General features: G+C 36.4%; 1 protein-coding gene across 8 annotated transcripts in view; it reads right to left on the minus strand.

The window, feature by feature from the left end:
* HERC4 (HECT and RLD domain containing E3 ubiquitin protein ligase 4) overlaps window positions 1-19,959 on the minus strand; it is a 139,909-nt gene that overhangs the window by 25,992 nt on the left and 93,958 nt on the right. For 5 of the 8 annotated variants that reach the window (XM_043596457.1, XM_043596454.1, XM_043596461.1 and 2 more), the window contains 5 exons: window positions 16,437-16,556; window positions 7,680-7,703; window positions 5,121-5,219; window positions 1,331-1,498; window positions 957-1,100 (listed from right to left, as the gene is read on the minus strand). In XM_043596457.1, coding sequence (XP_043452392.1) covers window positions 957-1,100; window positions 1,331-1,498; window positions 5,121-5,219; window positions 7,680-7,703; window positions 16,437-16,556 — 555 coding nt within the window. The remainder of the gene's footprint in view (window positions 1-956; window positions 1,101-1,330; window positions 1,499-5,120; window positions 5,220-7,679; window positions 7,704-16,436; window positions 16,557-19,959) is intronic. The other 3 variants (XM_043596458.1, XM_043596456.1, XM_043596459.1) reach the window with 1 other exon arrangement.

Genomic DNA, 19,959 nt, shown 5'->3' on the forward strand with positions numbered 1-19,959 from the left:
ATAAATTGTCATCACTGGAATATGCCAATGAACAGATTCATTCTTTTGAAAAATTGTTAACTACAGAGAGAGAATCCATTCCCATATGAATTGTACTACTAAGGAACCAAATACTACATAGAGGGAAATTTCTCTGTATAGAAGTACCCAAGCCAATAAAATGAAAAAGAAATGTTAGAGTAGCACCATTTTGCAACCCCTAATAAATTAATGAGACACTGATCATCAATGACTGCTAATATCACAAAGGATAGTCAGCCTCCTGAAATATGAATAAATAACACATCAAGGTTTTTAGAACCAATAGTAAAATATTCTATTCAAAATTCTTTCAACTCATTCTACAAACTGAACCATCTGTCATTTATATTCTCTAAACCAAGGGGCAGTGAACTTTCTGTAAGGGAAAAGATGGTAAATATTTCAGGCTTTGTTGATAATACAGTCTTTGTCTTAACTACTCAACTCTGCCTCTCCCAGCTGTAGCTAGAAAGCAGCCATGAACAATAGGTAAAAAAGTGGGCATGACTTTATTTACAAGAACATGTGCTGGAAAGAACTTAGTTTATGGACTGTAATTTGCTGCGTAGTTACCTCTGCCCTAAACGATAAGTTAGAAAAATCAATGATTGCTACTGATAAATTAATTCTTCCCAGAAGAGAAGTTAATCTGGTAATAATTATTCAATCCTAAATCTAAATCAACGGAAAGAAAGGTCATCATTCTCAGGCTGACCATTCCTTTATTTTGCTAACTGGAAATGTGTGGGAAGCATTAATGTGTTCTGACGACTTTGAGTCCAAAAGTTTGTAATTTTTCAAATTGTGGTAAAGCAGATCTCTGAATAAAATGTTAGGAATTCTGTAATAACTCTTATTTACTGAGTTAACTTGACACATGTAGGTATACATACATAGGTATATACATAGAAATAATTTAGACGGTTGGACTTCACCTTATCAGAAAACCAAATGAGCCTGGAATCTTCATAATACCTAAACATGCCATATTTAGGATCCAATAATTCCCTCATGATGAGCAAGAAAAATTCTTTGCGTACTCCTCCTGCATCAACAGCATCTTCTCCAACAAATATAACCTAAAATAGCATAATGCAAACACTGAATGTAAAGAAATGGAAGTATATTCTGGAGAGCCCATAACGTGTAATTTATTACAATAAATGCTCAGCAATTAACAGTTTAAAAAAAATTTTTAGGTTTTATATAGTTTTATTTATTAAGTTTCAAAGATACATTAAAAACAGAAAAGCTTTAAATGTATTTTCTGAATAAAGTCCCAATCATATAACAGAAAATGTCAAATTACCTTGAGTGGCTTTTTGTAGTCTATATTCTTTGTTTTCCTAAGGACTTCCATTGCATCTCCTACAATATTTTCTCTGCGCACAACTAGAATTAAGCAGGGATTCACAGATTCAATCACAGGGAGAAAAAGAGAGGAGACATTCTGTCTATGGGCCTGGTCAATAGCCATCTAGAAAACAAAAGATTAAAATTTTAATACAATGCTATAAAGAAACTAAGGTGACTGGGTAAGCTAACTTCTACCTATTAATTATAATCCTAGATTTATAATTCCTGTAATAGTTCCTATGCTACTTAATTCACATAACACCTAACACAGTATCTAATAGAGCATAAGAGCTTAATAAACTGTATTCTCAGCATAATGAGTGTCCTATTGAATGGTTTTTTTTAATGTTTTAATTTTAGAGAGAGGGAGACAAAGAGAGAGGGACAGAGGATCAGAAGTGAACTTTATGCTGACAGCAGAGAGCCCAATGCAGGACTCAAATTCATGAACCGTGAGATCACGACCTGAGCCAAAGTCAGACGCTTAACCTACTGAGCCACCCAGGCGCCCCTTGAATACTTTCATACTAATGTATAGCTAATGATACCATTATGCAAGCATGGAACTATAATAATATGGTAAATCTAAACACTGCTATTTCTCAAAAGATAAGCAGGATGAAGAGTGAGGAGAAAAAGAAAACAGCATTAAAACAACCTCAAATGAGAATAAGGAACAGCCTGGCTGAGGAGTTATTATAGAAATTCATTTAGTAGGGGCGCCAATGTGGCTCAGTCTGTTAAGCATCTGGCTTTTGATTTTGGCTCAGGTCATGATCTCACAGTTCGTGAGTTTGTGGGATGGAGCCCTGTGTCAGGGTCTGCACTGCCAGCACAGACCTTGCTTGGGATCTCTTCCTCTCCCTCTGCCCCTCCCCCCAGCTCGTCCTGTTCTCTCTCACGAATAAACATTAAAATAAATAAATAAATAAACATTAAAAAAAAAAAAGAAAGGAATTCATCTAGAAGAGTGATCACCATGTTCACAAACCAAGCATTTGGCTTTCACCATTTAAAGCCTTTGTTCATTTCCTATGGTTTTCCCAGTGTTCTTATTCTAAAATGGAATGTACTATGTATTAAAAGCATGCGGTGATTGTTTTAAGAAAGACCATCAAAAACTGGTTCACCAGTTGTTAGTATAAACCCTACAAAAATATTTCTCCTGGATGTGCCTGGATAGCTCAGTCAGTTGAGAGACCAACTTTTTTTTTTCCCCTAATGTTTATTCATTTTTGAGAGAGAGACATAGCACGTGTCGGGGCGGGGGGGGGGGGGGGGGGGCTGGTGTAGCGCAGAGAGAGGGGGAGACAGAATCCGAAGCAGGCTCCAGGCTCTGAGCTATCAGCACAGAGCCCGATGTGGGGCTTGAACCCACAAACTGTGAGATCATGAACTGAGATGAAGTCAGATGCCCAACCAACTGAGCCACCCAGGCGCCCCAGGAGACCAACTCTTGATTTCAGGTCAGGTCATTAAACCAGGGTGGTAGGATCAAGCCCTGCATTGGGATCTACACTGAGTGGTGAGCCTGCTTAAGATTCTCCCTCTTGGGGCATTTCTCAGTTTCAGCTCAGGTCACGATCTCACATTTCGTGAGTCTGAGCCCCAATCGGGCTCTAAGCTGACAGCATGGAGCCTGCTTGGGTTTCTCTCTCCCTCTCTCTCTGCCCCTCCTCCACTTGTGCTGTCTCTGTCTCTCTCAAAATAAGTAAATAAACTTAAAAAAAATTCATAAAATTTTTTTTAAAAATTAGCCTTAAAATGGGGCGCCTGGGTGGCGCAGTCGGTTAAGCGTCCGACTTCAGCCAGGTCACGATCTCGCGGTCCATGAGTTCGAGCCCCGCGTCGGGCTCTGGGCTGATGGCTCAGAGCCTGGAGCCTGTTTCCGATTCTGTGTCTCCCTCTCTCTCTGCCCCTCCCCCGTTCATGCTCTGTCTCTCTCTGTCCCAAAAATAAATAAATGTTAAAAAAAAAAAAGTTAAAAAAAAAAAATTAGCCTTAAAAAAGAACAAAGATTCTCGCTCTCTCTCCCTTTGCCCCTCTTCCCTGCCTGCGTATACATGTGCTTACTCTCTCTAAAAATAAAATGTGTATTATTTCCTCTAATGATGAAAATGGATATAAGCACATATGTAAAATTCCCCCTAGTGTTTATTATTTAAATATCCAGAGGCATTTAAAATACCAAAGGCATTTATTATTTTTTTTTTAATTTTTTTTTCAACGTTTTTATTTATTTTTGGGACAGAGAGAGACAGAGCATGAACGGGGGAGGGGCAGAGAGAGAGAGAGACACAGAATCGGAAACAGGCTCCAGGCTCTGAGCCATCAGCCCAGAGCCTGACGCGGGGCTCGAACTCACGGACCGCGAGATCGTGACCTGGCTGAAGTCGGACGCTTAACCGACTGCGCCACCCAGGCGCCCCGAAAGGCATTTATTTTAAAGGAATGAAAACAGCTATCAAAATTGGGGTGGGGTGCTGATAATTTTTTAAAGCACTTTTAGATTTTAAGAGCTTAAGCTTTCTTCTTACCCTTTTCTTAGTCCTTAGCCTCTATAGTCTGATATTCTATACTAGAAAATAAAACTCAAAACCTTTTTAAATTTACAGGCTCAAAAGATACAGCACATCTACTATAGTTCTTAAAATGATAATGTAAGTTAGTTAAAAAAAAAAAACCCTCATTATAAATGAAAAAATGTTCAACATAAAACAGAGCAGATTGGGGGAGAAAGGAGATGGAAGAGCAGGAGACGACCAACCTCAGGAAAATGTCTTACTTATTACTAACACTTTCTTCAAGGAAACTTCATATCCTCCCCCTAACAAGTGATCAAATACCTCTTACTTTAACATCACATCACCTCTGGTTACTTCCATCTTTTACCAAGTATATAAATATGGAATACATAATGAAGCAAGATTTGAAACAAACCCAAGTTTATCAAGTAAGCTAATAAAACTGTTTATAAAGATTACATATTTCTACAATGAAAGATGTTTATACCATTTTTTAGATATAAATGATTAAAAGCTAAACTATTCTATTTTCATTTAAATATATATAAGCCTTCATAATAGTACACTTGTCACATGCAATTATAAGGTACCTTTGCAAAGGTACAGAATGTTCCCAAAGATTACAGATTATAGGCAAACTTCAAATATTTACTTTTTAAAAAAAAAATGTTTTATTTATTTTTGAGAGAGAGAGAGAGAGAGAGAGAGAGAGAGAGAGAGAGAGAAAACGAGGGGGGAAGGGGCAAAGAGAGAGGGAGACACAGAATCCAAAGCAGGCTTCAGGCTCTGAGCTGTCAGCACAGAGTCTGATGTGGGGCTTGAACCCACAAAGTGCAAAATCATGACCTGAACAGAAGTCAGATGCTTAACCAACTGAGCCAACCAGGTGCCACAACAAATATTTACTTTTTTTTTTTTTTAATTTTTTTTTCAACGTTTTTTATTTATTTTTGGGGGGACAGAGAGAGACAGAGCATGAACGGGGGAGGGGCAGAGAGAGAGGGAGACACAGAACCGGAAACAGGCTCCAGGCTCTGAGCCATCAGCCCAGAGCCCGACGCGGGGCTCGAACCCACGGCCGCAAGATCGTGACCTGGCTGAAGTCGGACGCTTAACCGACTGCGCCACCCAGGCGCCCCAAATATTTACTTTTTAAAAACATTACAGAAACAATTCCAAAACCATTCTCAAGTCAGTTAGTATTAAACTATATCTTACCTGCATCTGTAAGACTGCATCTGTTTGTAACAGAGTAGTTTTTGCTTGGGCATCAAATACAAATGGATATGTGCAGATTGTAACAGGAATATCTGCCAACTGGAAATAAAATTAACTTATTAGAACAAACTGATTTGTGATATATTTTTTGTAGGTACTGTCATTTCTTTTAAAACTGATCATATTCTTGGTTTATTCACCTGTATGTTATCCAGGAATTATAAATATTGTGCTTCCTTTCAAATATGGAATTTTTACTGATTATCAGATGAGGCACTGGAATAACCCCCATACTCAATAACCTCAATTTTAGGAAGGAATTATATACTTGAAAGTACATACAATTGTAAATTACAAGGATCTTTTGCTTAACATGTATTAACTTCAAGATTCAGTAAATTAGGAGGCAAATATATCTTAAAGTTGGGGGCTCCTATGTTAAATACATTACCCAGTTCTAGAGTACCCAGGGCTACTCTAGCAACTGAGGCCAATGATAAGCAATCTGCTTATTCATTCATTTAACAGTTATATACTGCATGCCATTAGGGTACCAACACTATTGTAAGTCAACAATCTTTCATTCATTTAACCTACAAAATAAGTACCATGAAATACCATTATTTTCTGTCAATCTTTAAAGCTGAGAAACCGGATTATTACATCATCACACATTACCCACCTTACAGACAATTATTTAACCTAGCAAGTAATACAGTGATTGATTGCTAAGTATTTTAACAATGCAGAAAAATACAAAGATCTATGAACTTCTAGTCACAGATTCTTGCAGTCAAAGGAGGCCGTATTCCTACCATCTACCCAACAAGGCAATGTTTTTGTGTCAGCCCTGAAACGGAGACCCTGCTGTAAGGTTTCTAGTGAAGACTTTCAATACACCATGAAAAAAATCCACTTCTTATGTGCTTAGGAAGTTCTTCTTATTAAGTCTGAATCTACATTTATAAACATCACTATGCATTACTTTGTTTTGTATTGCAATCTTCATTGCAGGGAAGCCTATATGGTTTAAAATATTTCAAGTGCCCATGCTCTCTCTAAATTGTCTTTTTTCCATAGTAAACATTCCCAGTTTTTCCAGCCATTCTGACAATACTATGGTTTCCAGCCCTTCTCCATCTCAACTGCCTTCTTTTAAAGGTATTTTAATTTATGTAAGTCTCTCTTAAAAACAAACAAAATAATCTAACAGGGCCCAATCAGTACAGAATACAACGAGACTATCAACTCTTTGTTGTCAACATGTAAGACAGCATCGTGGGTTATATTAACCTTACAGTAAATTATCATTTTTTGTTATTTTTCATATGACAATTTTTACCTTGATCCTGTATTTGTGTCACTACCTATTGATGGTAGAATGTCATTTCACGATTCTGAAATTTAAAACTACCAAAATGATTTCTCAGGTCCCTTTTGGTTTCAAAAGTCTATGATTTCATAATTTTATGTGCTATTTCTATGTGAAGATAAGGAAGCAAACAATATTAGGCCTATAATATAAAGTTAATTCTAAATGCTTCACTGGTTCAAGTCCTGGGAAAAATGCAAAACAAAACAAGAAAACCTGAAGTCTATAATTAAAGTATAAAAGAAGTATTATAACAATTCCAAGTATTAAAAAGGTTATTCAGGTTTGTTGATAATCTAAAACAAAGTGCTAAAACTTTATATGCTAAGACAGTATATTATACAAAGTGAGGAAGATGACCATACTGAGTTTATTTAACTTTATGATGATCATTTTGAGTATTAATTATTAGCTTAAAAATTGAAGATCATTTTAGTTCTATAAAATATTTTTTGCCTTACTGGGTAAGCATTTGTCAGATTTTAAAAGTTTGCTTTTTTATATTACAAAGGACATGTGTTAATTTTATACTGGAAGACTTTAGGAGGGTAGACATTATTTTAAAACAAATATTGTTGGGGTGCCTGGCTGGCTCAGTCAGTACAATATGCGACTCTTGATCTCAGGGTTGTGAGTTTGAGTCCCACATAGGGTGGAGAAAATAAAATCTTAATTAAAAAATTATTTTTTTATTTTTAAAATAGAAATCTTTTTTTTTTTTTTTAAGAGAGAGAGAGTGGGGGAGAGGGGCAGAGGGAGACAGAGGGAAAGAATACTAAGCAGGCTCCATGCTCAGAGTGGAGCCTGACGTGGGCCTCAATCCCACAACCCAGGAATCATGACCTGAGCTGAAACCAAGAGTCAGACATTCAACCAACTGAGCCATCCAGGCAGCCCCAAAATAAAATTAAAAAATAATAATAAAGCAAATATTGTTTAAAGGCGTCATACAAGTGTAATGATAACTAAAACAGAGGTTTTAATTTTCTTCAAAAACTCCTTTGAAATGTTATATAGGACAACTCCTATATAGTCATTAAAAATTTTTATATATATGGATAGATAGTTGTATCTACCTATCTATATATAAATTTATCAAACTAAACAGGAAACTTGCTCTCCTATTACTTAAGATAAAACAGAGTATATCTTACTCTGAACATGAGACTTTATTACACCAAACTTACCTCAGTTAATCCATGGTTGACATCCTAAGACAGCAGTGCAGAACGTAACAGTAATGAGGAAAGAGCAATGTTAGTGTCCAAATTTAACTATTTCTATTCAAAGTAGCATTTCATATATTTTGCTACAGAATACTGAATTAATGAAGTAGACCAAAATATACCTACAACAAAACTTACCCTTTCCATGTGCATCTTATATATCTATACCTATAAAACTAAGACCTTTCTTTCATGTATCTTGTGGTCATAAAATTATCAAGGCTTGAACATAATGAAATTTGGCTTTAGCAACTAAGCACTCCAATTGGAGAATTCAGGTAAAATGCGGGAACTAATCCTAAGTCCTAAACTTGGTCTTGAAGAAGTCATTTTATGTCTTAGTTTCTCCACCTGGAAAATGGAGAAATATTCCCCAACTTCTCCCCAAGGACTTGGTTAAATCTTGACAAAATGCTTGGAAAGTATTTAGCATATTAAAATACTATATGGAAACAAAGTGAAGAAAATAAGCCATTAAATGTTTTTACTTGTCAGAAATAATGAACAAAAACTTAGGATATCTTACATTAAGGATTCTTTAACACTGAATTAGCTTAAAACTGAAAGTACAAAGAGGCGCCTGGGTGGCTCAGTCGGTTAAGCATCTGACTTCTGCTGAGGCCATAATCTCGCAGTCCATGAGTAGAGCCCTGCATCGGGCTCTGGGCTAACAGCTCAGCTCAGAGCCCGGAGCCTGCTTCAGATTCTGTGTCTCCCTCTCTCATGCTCCTCCCCTGCGTGCACTGTCTCTCCCTCTCTCAAAAAATAAACATTTAAAAAAAAAAAATTTGTTTTTAATTGAAAGTATAGGACAGGGTTTAGGAGTTGGTAAACAGAAAGAAAAAATGAGGAGAGAAAGAGAGATTTATGAAGGGAATAATAATGGATATTATAATGAAAGCTTACTACTTCACTCAACAGAAAGATATACTTTCTTGCAGAATGCTTCTACATATACTCAGGGTACAGACTCATATAAAGTGTTAGAATTTCCAAAAACACGTCACTAAATTTGCAGATGGTACTTAGCATAATGAGGAATTAATCTTATCCAAAGAGAGGTCTGGTTTTGCCCTAAGCTGCTGGGGGTGATCTATGGGCAGTTGGAATGTCAGGCCTCATAGGAGTGTCTTTGTCTGAGGGCTCTGGACCATTTGGTTATCATTTCTGCCTTCAGAAGAACTGGACACTAAAGGTTATCGGCATAGCCAGTATGTAATCAAGCCTCAATAAAAACTCTGGGCCTCAAGGATCTGGTGAACCTCTGTGGTTGCCAATATTCTGTGAGTATCACCACACAGAGATGCTAGGAAAGTAACTCATCCCTGACTCCACAGGGAGAAGAAAATAGAAGCTGTGTCTTTGGTACCTCTTCCAGAGTCCACTCTACGTGCTTTTCCCCCTAATTTCAATCTGTATGCTTTCCATACAATAAACTGTTAACATCACTGTAACAGTTTCCAGTGAGTTCTGTGAGAACTTGTAGCAAATTATTGAACCTCAGTGTGGTGTGAGGAACCCCTCAAACTTGGAATTTGCACCAGAAGTGAGTGCAGTCTTGTGCTGTCTATTCCTTATAAATTCATAGCCTGCTAAATGCTTGCACGCTTTGGGGGTACCTTTGGAGACTTTAAGATCTGAGCAAAAATTTAGGGTTCTCTCATTGTGCTAAATAAAGCCAAAACAGTATAAAAATAAGCAAAATAAGACTCTATACAAATCCTACTTGGAGAAAGGTTATTTATTGATAGTTTCTTCCAAAAAATTCAGAGTACCAAGTTATCACTACATCAGTGCCCCTACTAACAATGTTAACAAGAACATATTTAGAAGCTGTACTGCTGAAAAGCCTTTTAGATTACACCAGTTTAATTTGAAACCAACTTCACAGGCACATGTGACATTCTTTTACAGTATATCTTGTGGGGACATTTTAAAAATGCTATTATTATCATGAAAGCTTGAATAAGCAAAGAAATACCTTTCAATATTTTCTGACTACCTATATAGTCTGCTTGACAACTATACTAGATACCAATATAGTTTATATCATGAGAGATTAAATTTATTCTTAAATAAATAATAAAATATATATGCACTATTTTTATTGCTATATGTAAACAGATAAAGGTGCTATGCATATCGTTATGCATTGGAGAAATCAATAAGATTGTTGGAATTTATAGTATGACTAAACCATACTAAAGCAGAACCTGTTTGACTGTAGGGTGATGTAAGCTAAAAGGAATATAGGAAATAATGGGACTTGTGGAAAGCTTGAGAAGCTTTTAGATATCAAGTGAAACTATTATCTAGGAGAGAGGCATCCAAGGGTGGTTAGAAATTTCAATTTAAAGGTTAAGGATCTTAGACAAAAGCTCAAACATTTAAAACAATTTTTTAATGTTTTTTGTTTCTGAGAGAGAGGGAAAGAAAATGCAAGCTGGGGAGGGGCAGAGAGAGACAGAGAGAGAGAGAGAGGGAGAGAGACAGGGGCACAGAATCTGAAGGAGGCTGTCAGCACAGAGCCCAATGCGGGGCTTGAACTCACAAACCGTGAGATCATGACCTGAGCAGAAGTCAGATGCTTATAAACTGAGCCACTCAGGCGCCCCAAACATTTTTAAAAAGGTAAATGCAAAAAGGAAAAAAGGTAAATGGTTAAAAGAGCATGGATGAACTCTAGAGTTGCAATGTACTTGTTACATTATTTGCAAATCTGATTCAGTCAAAGTAGTATTTCCAAGGGAAATTTAAAAGGAAAACAAAGTCATGAGGGTTGGAGACAGGCTCTATCATAAAACATGTGAGGTTAATTAAAGGTTTATTGCTAAAAATTCAACATATCACTCAATGTGTGACCTACTATTGGCTCCAAATCCACATACTCAAGTAATAGTTGTTGGCTGTTTTTAGAGTGGAAGTCCTGAAACTGGGTCAAGGTATGCCTAATTTTAGTTGCTCAATGTCCTAGAAGCTGGAGTGAGAAAGGCTTTAAGGAATGTTCCAAAAGTCAGGTTCTCATGGTCTAAAGCAGACTTCACTAAAGATGCTTTTAACACCAATGGTTAATGATCGTTCCAGTCGGTTATAGACAAAAAGATGGAGCTCATTGGCACATTTTAGTTTCAACTAATTACTTATGGCAAAGCACTATACCACTGCTGGTGTCATTTTGACTTAATGATGTAACACAGGATTACTCTAAGGGGATACTGAAGTTAATGAAGTGATTCCAGTAAATACGAAAGGTCTTGGCGATTAAATGAAAATAAAAAGATAGCATCTAAAACATGAAGGAAATGGAAATACACAAACATAATTTGGTAATCCAATACATAATCAGTCTAAGAGTTTAGTCTGTAAAATATTAATGCCATTAAAAATGATTAGGGAGCTTTACAAAGCAAGGATAAACTTTTCTAGGAAATATTACAGTTGCAAAGGAGCAAAAATGTACTTTAATTTCTTCTTTTTATTAAATGAGAACAAAACTCAAACCCAGAAAGTACTGGGGGATATTTCCAAGCTGGTCTCCCCAACTGTTATATCAGTCTATCTTTCTAGTTTGCTGGTGAACATGTCATGTTGCTAGCTCAGCACTGTTAAAGTCCAACTTAACTCCATAGAACAAAGATAGTAATGATTTATATACATAGCACAATTAATATCAAATAAATATGACTTATGACTTTAAAAAACATGTATGTAATACAACATGAAAGACTAAAAATTTCACCAATTTACCAAGTATCTTCATTAGTATCTACTTATATATGACATGCCTTCCATAGGTATACAGTTCTTGAAATAAATTGTATTTCAAGATATGTATTTTTAAAATTATATAATAAGAACCTTATAGTAATACAAACAAGCAGACCCAGCATAGACCATTCTATACTTCATTCTAAATTAGTCCATTTTTACTAAGTAAATATTGACGATATGTAGGATAGTAACTAAAAGTATAAGAGAAGGAAGAAAAAACAACAAAGTTTAGTAGCAACCACTAAAGTATTTTCAACTTAAATGCAAAGTTAAAAGAAGGTAAGGAAATATACAACTAAGAATAGTACTTAGAAAATGGAGAAAAATCAAATATCAGAAGAGAAAAAGAACCCATGTGCCATTTTATTTTGCCTAGAGATTACTGTGGAGGGAGAAAAACAGATAAAAAGCTGAAAAATCCAACTGAAAAAAAGTTTCATACACCAAGATCAGAGTCTTGACGGGTGCCTGGCTGGTTCACTTGGTAGAGTGTGTGACTCCTGATTTCATGGTTGGGAGTTTGAGCCCCATGTTGGGTGTAGAGATTGTATATATACATACATATAACCAATCTTTAAAATGATCAGAGTCCTGATAAAAAAACAGAGAAGCTTATAGTAACCAGCAAGAGTAGGAGGATCAAGCAAAAAACTTTACAGAGTTAGGTTAAAAAGGATGGGAAAATGAAAGGGGATGAGGTGAAAAGTTAGAAGTCTCAGCAGTACAAAAAAGGATATTATAAGAAAAGCAAAGAACTTCACAGAATTAGTTTTTAATGTTTAGAGATCAGGGAAGCATATACGTGCTGGATTCTTAAAATCCTTGACTGGGAAAGAAAAGAAATGGAGGAAAAAAATTTTTAACAGATTATAGCATAAAGCAAATATAATAAAGGTAAACAATTTCCTTACAGTATTGAGAACAAGGTAAAGTTACATATATATGTATACATGTGTATATAAGTAAAACTTAAAGATGTATATTTCTGGGGCGCCTGGGTGGCGCAGTCGGTTAAGCGTCCGACTTCAGCCAGGTCACGATCTCGCGGTCCGTGAGTTCGAGCCCCGCGTCAGGCTCTGGGCTGATGGCTCGGAGCCTGGAGCCTGTTTCCGATTCTGTGTCTCCCTCTCTCTCTGCCCCTCCCCCGTTCATGCTCTGTCTCTCTCTGTCCCAAAAATAAAAATAAAAAACGTTGAAAAAAAATTAAAAAAAAAAAGATGTATATTTCTTATAATTCATAGTAATTATGTTTTATCAAAGAATATTGTAAGCTTGCACAGTGAAGCAATGGAACTACTTTAAGATTATAACTTATTCAATAGTGTTACATATATGTATATATACACATATATATGCATTTACATACATGTATATACATATGTTAATGTGTATACAAACATACATACACCTCTGTATCATCACAAAACAGCATGTGAGTATATTTAGAATAGATTTTTTTAAATCTTAGAGTGTTAATGTGATGTTCAGCCTAGCATTAAGACTAGCAATACAAGCATGAATTTTATTAAAAAGCCTCAGGAAAAGAGTCTTTAGAGTTATGCGTAAACGTGAAATGTGGTAACTCTCTCAAAGAAGGGAGTTTTGTGAAATCAAATGTCATAATATAAATTAATGAACTATATAAATAAGAGGTGCACAAAGACCTTCAAAGTAAATGCCAGCTTTCTTTTCCCAGAGGTAGATTAGAAGAACCCAAATCACGGGTTCTGCATTCTGATTTCTAAGATTTGATATTAGGGGCACCTGATAGCTCAGTCGGTTAAGTGTCCAACTTCAGCTCTGGTCATGTTCTCAGTTCAGTTAGTGGGTTTGAGCCCTGCATCGGGCTCTGTGCAGACAGTTCAGAGCCTGGAGCCTGCTTCCGATTCTATCTCCCCCTCTCCCTCTGCCCTTCCCCCATTTGTATTTTGACTCTCAAAGTAAGTAAACATAAAAAAAAAAAAAATTTAAGATTTGATATTAAACCCACTATCCAATTAAATAAAGAACAAGCTTTCACTGCTGCAGCCACCTATTCAATATCACTCTGTCTACAAACGAAGAGAAAGGAAAACCTTGAGGCAGAAAGAGTAATGGAGGGCAATTATCAAGTATAATAAAGATATAATCTGGACAGAATGAGAAAGAGAAAAAACCTAGAAATAGGAAGGTAGTCCTCTATGGCTTCCCTCTCAACAGAAAACAGTAGCACTGAGATAGCAGCTCCTAAGGAAATTCAATTTGGTATCACCTCAGCTATATACCAAGAGGAGTCTGGATACAGGCCTGCCAAACTTAAAAGTAAACATTCAAACCATAGCTTTTCCACAAAGATTACTACAAACTAAAAAATTCTATGGGACTGGCATTGGTGTTACTTGTTATGAATACAAGTAGTTTATGACCTACATACTAGATACAAATTCATATCAAAGGTTATCTAATCTAATTCATAGTAATACAGGAAGATATGACTCTAAGATAATGTTTCTCAAACTAGGCTTACATCTCTGAGAAATATATTTTTAAGGGTCTATGAGTGCTCTGGCAAAATTTCTTATTTTAGTGTTTTTATACCAGAATTTTAAAAAATGACTTAAAAATCTAAAATTAGGATAATCCATTAATAAACCCAGTATCACCATGAAATTCCAAGAGTTGCAACGGTTGTGATTGTAATCAAACTGGCACCAAATAGGAAGGATCTCTATGTTCAGGATTTCATACATAAATGATGTGCTTGATAAGTGAAGGCCAAATTACTATGACATCTCATTCTAAAAGGAAACGTTTCATTGTAGTTCAAATAGAGAAAGGTGAGAAAGGCAGCAAGATAACAGTGTTATTCCACACCTCAGAATAGAGGCTACTGCCAAACCTGAAAGCCTGTGTATAGGAAGTCAGCAATAATAACCATCATTTTACCAAGACTTAACTATGTGCCAAGAACTGCCCTAAGCACTTTAGATGGATCATACCAATTAATCTCAATAACTATATAAGACTAGGGATAACTATTATCCCTAATTTACAGAAAAAGAATTAAGTAACTTCCCCAATGACAGAGAGTGAGTAAATGCTGAGCTCAGATTTGAACCGAGATGCTTTTATGCTACCCTACTTTCTTATCATATTTAGGCTAGGAGGTAAGATTCCTGATCATCAAAACACAATTATCTTCCATACTAAATAGTAACTTGATTTTTGAATTTGTAGTGTTATTTATAAATAATTTATAAATTTGTTATGGTTTTAGAGTTCTTTAAAAATGTAAGGTTAGAACTTGTTTTAGTGTTTGTATATATTTAAATAATATAGTCAAAAATAATGTAAGTGAACACTGGACTTAAGAAATTGTTTTACTTTAAAAGGGGTCTATATATCAGTCCAGTTTCAAAAACACTGCTCAAAGACCAGGATACCCTACGTGGTTGTGTCAAGTTTATATGCAGACTTAGGATTCCAACCTTCTAATGGCTTATCATAACACTTCAGATAAAATCCAAGTTCTTGATCCTAATTTACTAAACCCTCCATGATCTGGTGTCTATCCATTTCTCTGAACTCTCCACAATGCCATATTTTAGCCTTCCTGGCCTCTTCCTATCCTTCAATCATGTCAAGCTTGTTCTCACCTAAGGTCTTTTATTGGATGTTCATTTTTCTTGAACAGCCCATACTTCATCAGATAAGATTTTTCTGATCATCCAATTGTAAGAAACCATCCAGTCTCTATTATATTCTCTTATTTTCATTCTCTATACTGTGTATATTATTAGCTAATTTTTTTTTTGCTTTACTGGATTACTGTCCACCTTGCTCACTGGATTATAAACTGTGTAAGAACATGGCTCTTATCTGTCTGGTTCATCACTATATTTGCAATACCTAAACTGATGCCAGTCAATATTCTCATTATTTGTTGAATGAGCAAATGAGTAGATCTAAGTCTGCAAAGCAGCTATAAATTTGACTGAAACTCCCAATGATTCTTGGGGGGAAAAATGAACAAATCTCTCTCTTAACCAAATGCACATACCAGGGAAGGAAAAGATGTTCTAGAAGTGACCTGATTCCTACAGAGGAGACTATTTTAAAATTAGCATGCACTAAATCACAGTGACATTCAAAAACTACTATATGTGTTTACTGCTACTACACATATGCCAGATACTATTAGAGGTGCTGGTGAATAAACTTATAGAGTGTGTGTATCCACCACAAAGAGTTTGCACCTGGTACCTAGCAAGCTCCTTGTGGACAGGTTACTTAACCTTTCTACAACTGCTACATACATACTGCTTAAATTACCTACTTCGGGGGTAAAATAATTGGCCTCAAGTATCCTACAATGATTAGCAAGTAAGAGTTTTAAACCTGTTTTAGATCTGCTTACCCATTTCTATATTAAAATTTTGTGTGTCGAAATAAAGCTTTAGAAGACTGCTATTATTTTAATGGGGAATTAAGTGTCTAGTTACTAGAGACTTAGCCACATGGTAAGTATATACACATGTAGATGTATGTCAAAAATCTGAAATAAAAAGGGGAGAAAATGGAATTAATGGTCCTAGGACTCTCTTTTTATAATTCTGGGGCACTAATCTCACAATAGTACTATATTCTTAGAGTTCTACCAAGGACTCCAATATTCTCAACATAAAAGAATTAAAAGACAACCTCATGGAAAATAAGTGAGAATTAAAAGTCCATGTCACATTTCCATTTTTCTTTAGTTTGGTTTGGCTTTGGTGTAAGAGTGGAGTGTTTTCTTATAAATACTGCATAATAAGTAGCTGCTTCTTCCCAATGTGCTTTTATTTCAAAATAAGCTTTGAATAAAAGTTATGAAAAAACCTTGGTGTTTCAAAAACAAGCAACAGTTTCTTTTCTGTGAGAATAAATGATACACAGAAATGAAATGATAAAATGCAAAAGGAAACATACCATTCCATAGGCCTGTTGTTGGACCCAGTTGATATAATCATTCCTTATGTCTATCAATTCTTGTACTTCATGTATATAAAATTTATCATATTGTATAATCTGTCCTGTTTTCTCATTTACCTACAAAAACAAATAAATGTGTAATTAACATTAGGTTTAACCTGTACCTAATACAGAGACTGAAAAATGTTAAAACAGAAAAAGTTCTGAAATTTCTTAGCTAATTTTCTCTATTAAAAAAAAATTTACTGAGTGCCTACTATATGCAAAATGCTATTAAGTGCTACGTGAACCACAAAAATATCTAAGATGGAATATCTGCATTCAGTACCTCAAAATCTAGAAAAAAGAAAAATATTTCTATAACCACCACACAGTAAGAGATATGTACCATTAAAGTATATACAGTATATAAAAACTAGAATCTATAAGAACTTCTGTTTGGGGAATAGGAATTAAATATGAATAGCTAATGCTTGTTAAGTGTCACTCTGTACTGGTATCTGAATAAAATGAAGAAGTGACATTTGGGTAAGACACAAAAAATGAAGAGAGTGCAAATTATCACCCTAGAAAGTACTTACTAATTACAAAGGTAAAAAATCTCTCCAGTGGAGAACACTAACTTAACTGAGTGATCAAACCAATCACCACCAATACAGAGACAAATATTATGTTCCTGGTAATGCAACAGGAAGTATAAGCATCATCTATGAAGCAGAAAAATGTTTAGCTTGAATCTAATCAAGTCTCTTGATCTAAATTCAAGTTTGTAGGAAATACAAGGGACAGAGAAAAAGTAAACATCACCATAAGGAAAATAGCAGACAAATATTCTGATTGTTAGGACTTGCATAAGAAGACTGGCCAGGAGTTTCCAAACAGTTAAGGTAATGGGATAAAAAAGTGGGGGCTATTCTTTTTATTTTTTAATTTTTTTAATGTTTATTTTTGAGAGAGACAGTGAGCGAGCAGGGGAGGGGCAGAGAGAGAGGGAGACACAGAATCCAAAGCAGGCTCCAGGCTCTGAGTTGTCAGCATAGAGCCCAACGCAGGGCTCAAACTCATGGACTGCGAGATCAAGACGTGAGCCAAAGTCGGATGTTTAATCAACTGAGCCACCCAGGCACCCTCCAAAACAGTGGGGCTATTCTGAATCAATAGAGACACAGAGGTGTTCTGGTATGGGATATAGCAGAGCTCCTTGCGTCAGACTAGGCTCCTGACAAAAACAATTATAAACTCTGGACAGTATATAAAAAAACTCAACAATCTGAAAACACTGGAGATCAACCCAAAGCAAGCAAGCAGAAACAAGAATGAACACAATCTTTGAAAGAAGAAAGCATGGGTGTGATACACATTTTTGCCCAAGGAAGTGCTTCCAAATCAGCATATGTAAGAGCTCAAGCACAAAGCAGCAGTTTTACCAGAAGAGTAAAAGACTCTTTACGGAAGAGTCATAGGTCACAAAGTGAGACAGCCAATGTGGCAGTGAGGAAGTAACACTTCCAGAAAGGAATCTAGAGGGTGAAGCCACAAAACCAGTCAGCAAATTCCCCATACATCATTGGCTAACCTTTTTTTTTTTTTTGAGGGGGGCAGGGCAGAGAAAAAGAAAGGATGCAAGTGAGTGAGTGAGGGGCAGAGAGAAAGAGAGAATCCCCTGAAAGGCAGACAGAAGGAGAAGTGAGGCTCACCTAGGGCTCATGCTCACTGACGCAGCACATGAGCTCATCTGATGTGGGAATGGAACTCACAAACTGTGAGATCATGACCTGAGCCAAAGTGAGATGCTTAATGACTGAGCCACCCAGGTGCCCTGCTGGCTAACTTTTAAACCATTAGTGTATAGAGTGAGACACTGGGGGGAAAAAAACACCCCAGCAGAAAGCAGCACCTGGGAGGTTCCTCTTAAGGTAGACTTCAAGACAAGTATTTCTGGAGAAAAAAGGACACATTTGGTAGGCATGATGATAAAAGGATTAATTTATCAAGAAGTTGTAACAATTCCAAATAACAATGCTTTGAAATATGCGAAGGGGGAATTGATACAATTTGATGGAATTTTTAACACCCCTCTCTTGGTAACTGATAAAAAAATTGACAAAAATAGCAAGAAAAGAACATGTGAACAATTTCAACTAACTTGAACTCACTATAATAGAACATACCACCCAATAACTGTATATAGAGTGTTCACTAAAATAAAATATCCTGGGCCACAAAACAAGTCTTACTAAATACATTTAAAAGAATCCAAAGTATACCCAGTATGTTCTCTGACCACAATGGAATTAAAGAGTTAGTAACTAAAAGACATTTGGAAAATTCTACAACATTGTAATCATTTTAAATAAAACCCTTTTTTTAAAGTTTATTTATGTACTTTGAGAGAGAGTATGCATGTGCATGTGTGGGAGAGGAAGAGAGAGGAGGAGAAAAAGAAACCCAAGCAGGTTCTGTGCTGTTAGCATCTCAGGAACCATGAGACCAAGACCTGAGCAGAAATCAAAAGTCTGACGCTTAACTGACTGCACCACACAGGCACCCCTGAACAAAACACTTCCAAATTACCCAAAACTTCTCTTGAATCCATCAGAGAGCTAAAGCCATAAGATAACCAAGGAGCCTGAATCCCAAGGATCGACAGATACTTCCAAACAGAAACAGAATGCCAGAAATGGGTCACCTGTGGCAAAGCAAGAGGGAAGATACCACTGTCACACAAGCAGGGAAGAGGAAATCAGCTAAAATTTTAAGAAATTGCTTAAGACTGAGTATGGGATAACCTGACAGGGTTTTATAACCCCTAGGTGCCCCAGAGAGTTTGCACTCACTCAGACTCTCTTCCACAGACCTCCACTGGGTGGTCTCTGGGATGACTGGAAACAGCAAAAGATCACAAGTCTCTCTCAGTGGTGCAAGGAATTGGCTTCCACTGTGAGAAAAAAAGAAGGCCTGCCATACTGCCCATATCCTTTGCTTATACAGAGAGAGCAAAAGCCTTAAACTTACACTGAGAACGGTAAAGCAAATTCTATGCGTTGTTGCTGGAGGAGGGGGAAACACCCTCACTTCAATAACTGGGAGGAATGGGGGACAACAGTCCTGAGCCCAGAATCTTATATCAGTAGGATCAGAGGATCCCTAATGCTGATGGAGGGAATAGAAACTCTAAGTCCCACCCTGAGATCCAGGCATACATAATCACCTAAGACCAAGGCTAAGACAATAACATCAAAGAAAATTTTCTGTGTCCTCTCCTCTATTAATCCTGGAAAACACTGAGTAACAAGCAAGACTAGTTTACCACTGAGGAGGGGCAAGAGTGAGAAGAAAAAACCCTCTATCAAGCAGGCATACAAAGCAGAACACAGTGAGAAAAAAAAACTTTTGACATTTCACTTCTGTCCAAAGCATCAGGCAACACTAAAGGAATCTGAGGCCTCTGGTACAAAGCCAATTCAGATAGTGGAGCAAGAAGAGGCTTTAGGAGGGGCGCCTGGGTGGCGCAGTCGGT

This window comes from Prionailurus bengalensis, chromosome D2 (genome assembly GCF_016509475.1).
Source record: "Prionailurus bengalensis isolate Pbe53 chromosome D2, Fcat_Pben_1.1_paternal_pri, whole genome shotgun sequence".
NCBI classification, from domain to species: domain Eukaryota; kingdom Metazoa; phylum Chordata; class Mammalia; order Carnivora; family Felidae; genus Prionailurus; species Prionailurus bengalensis.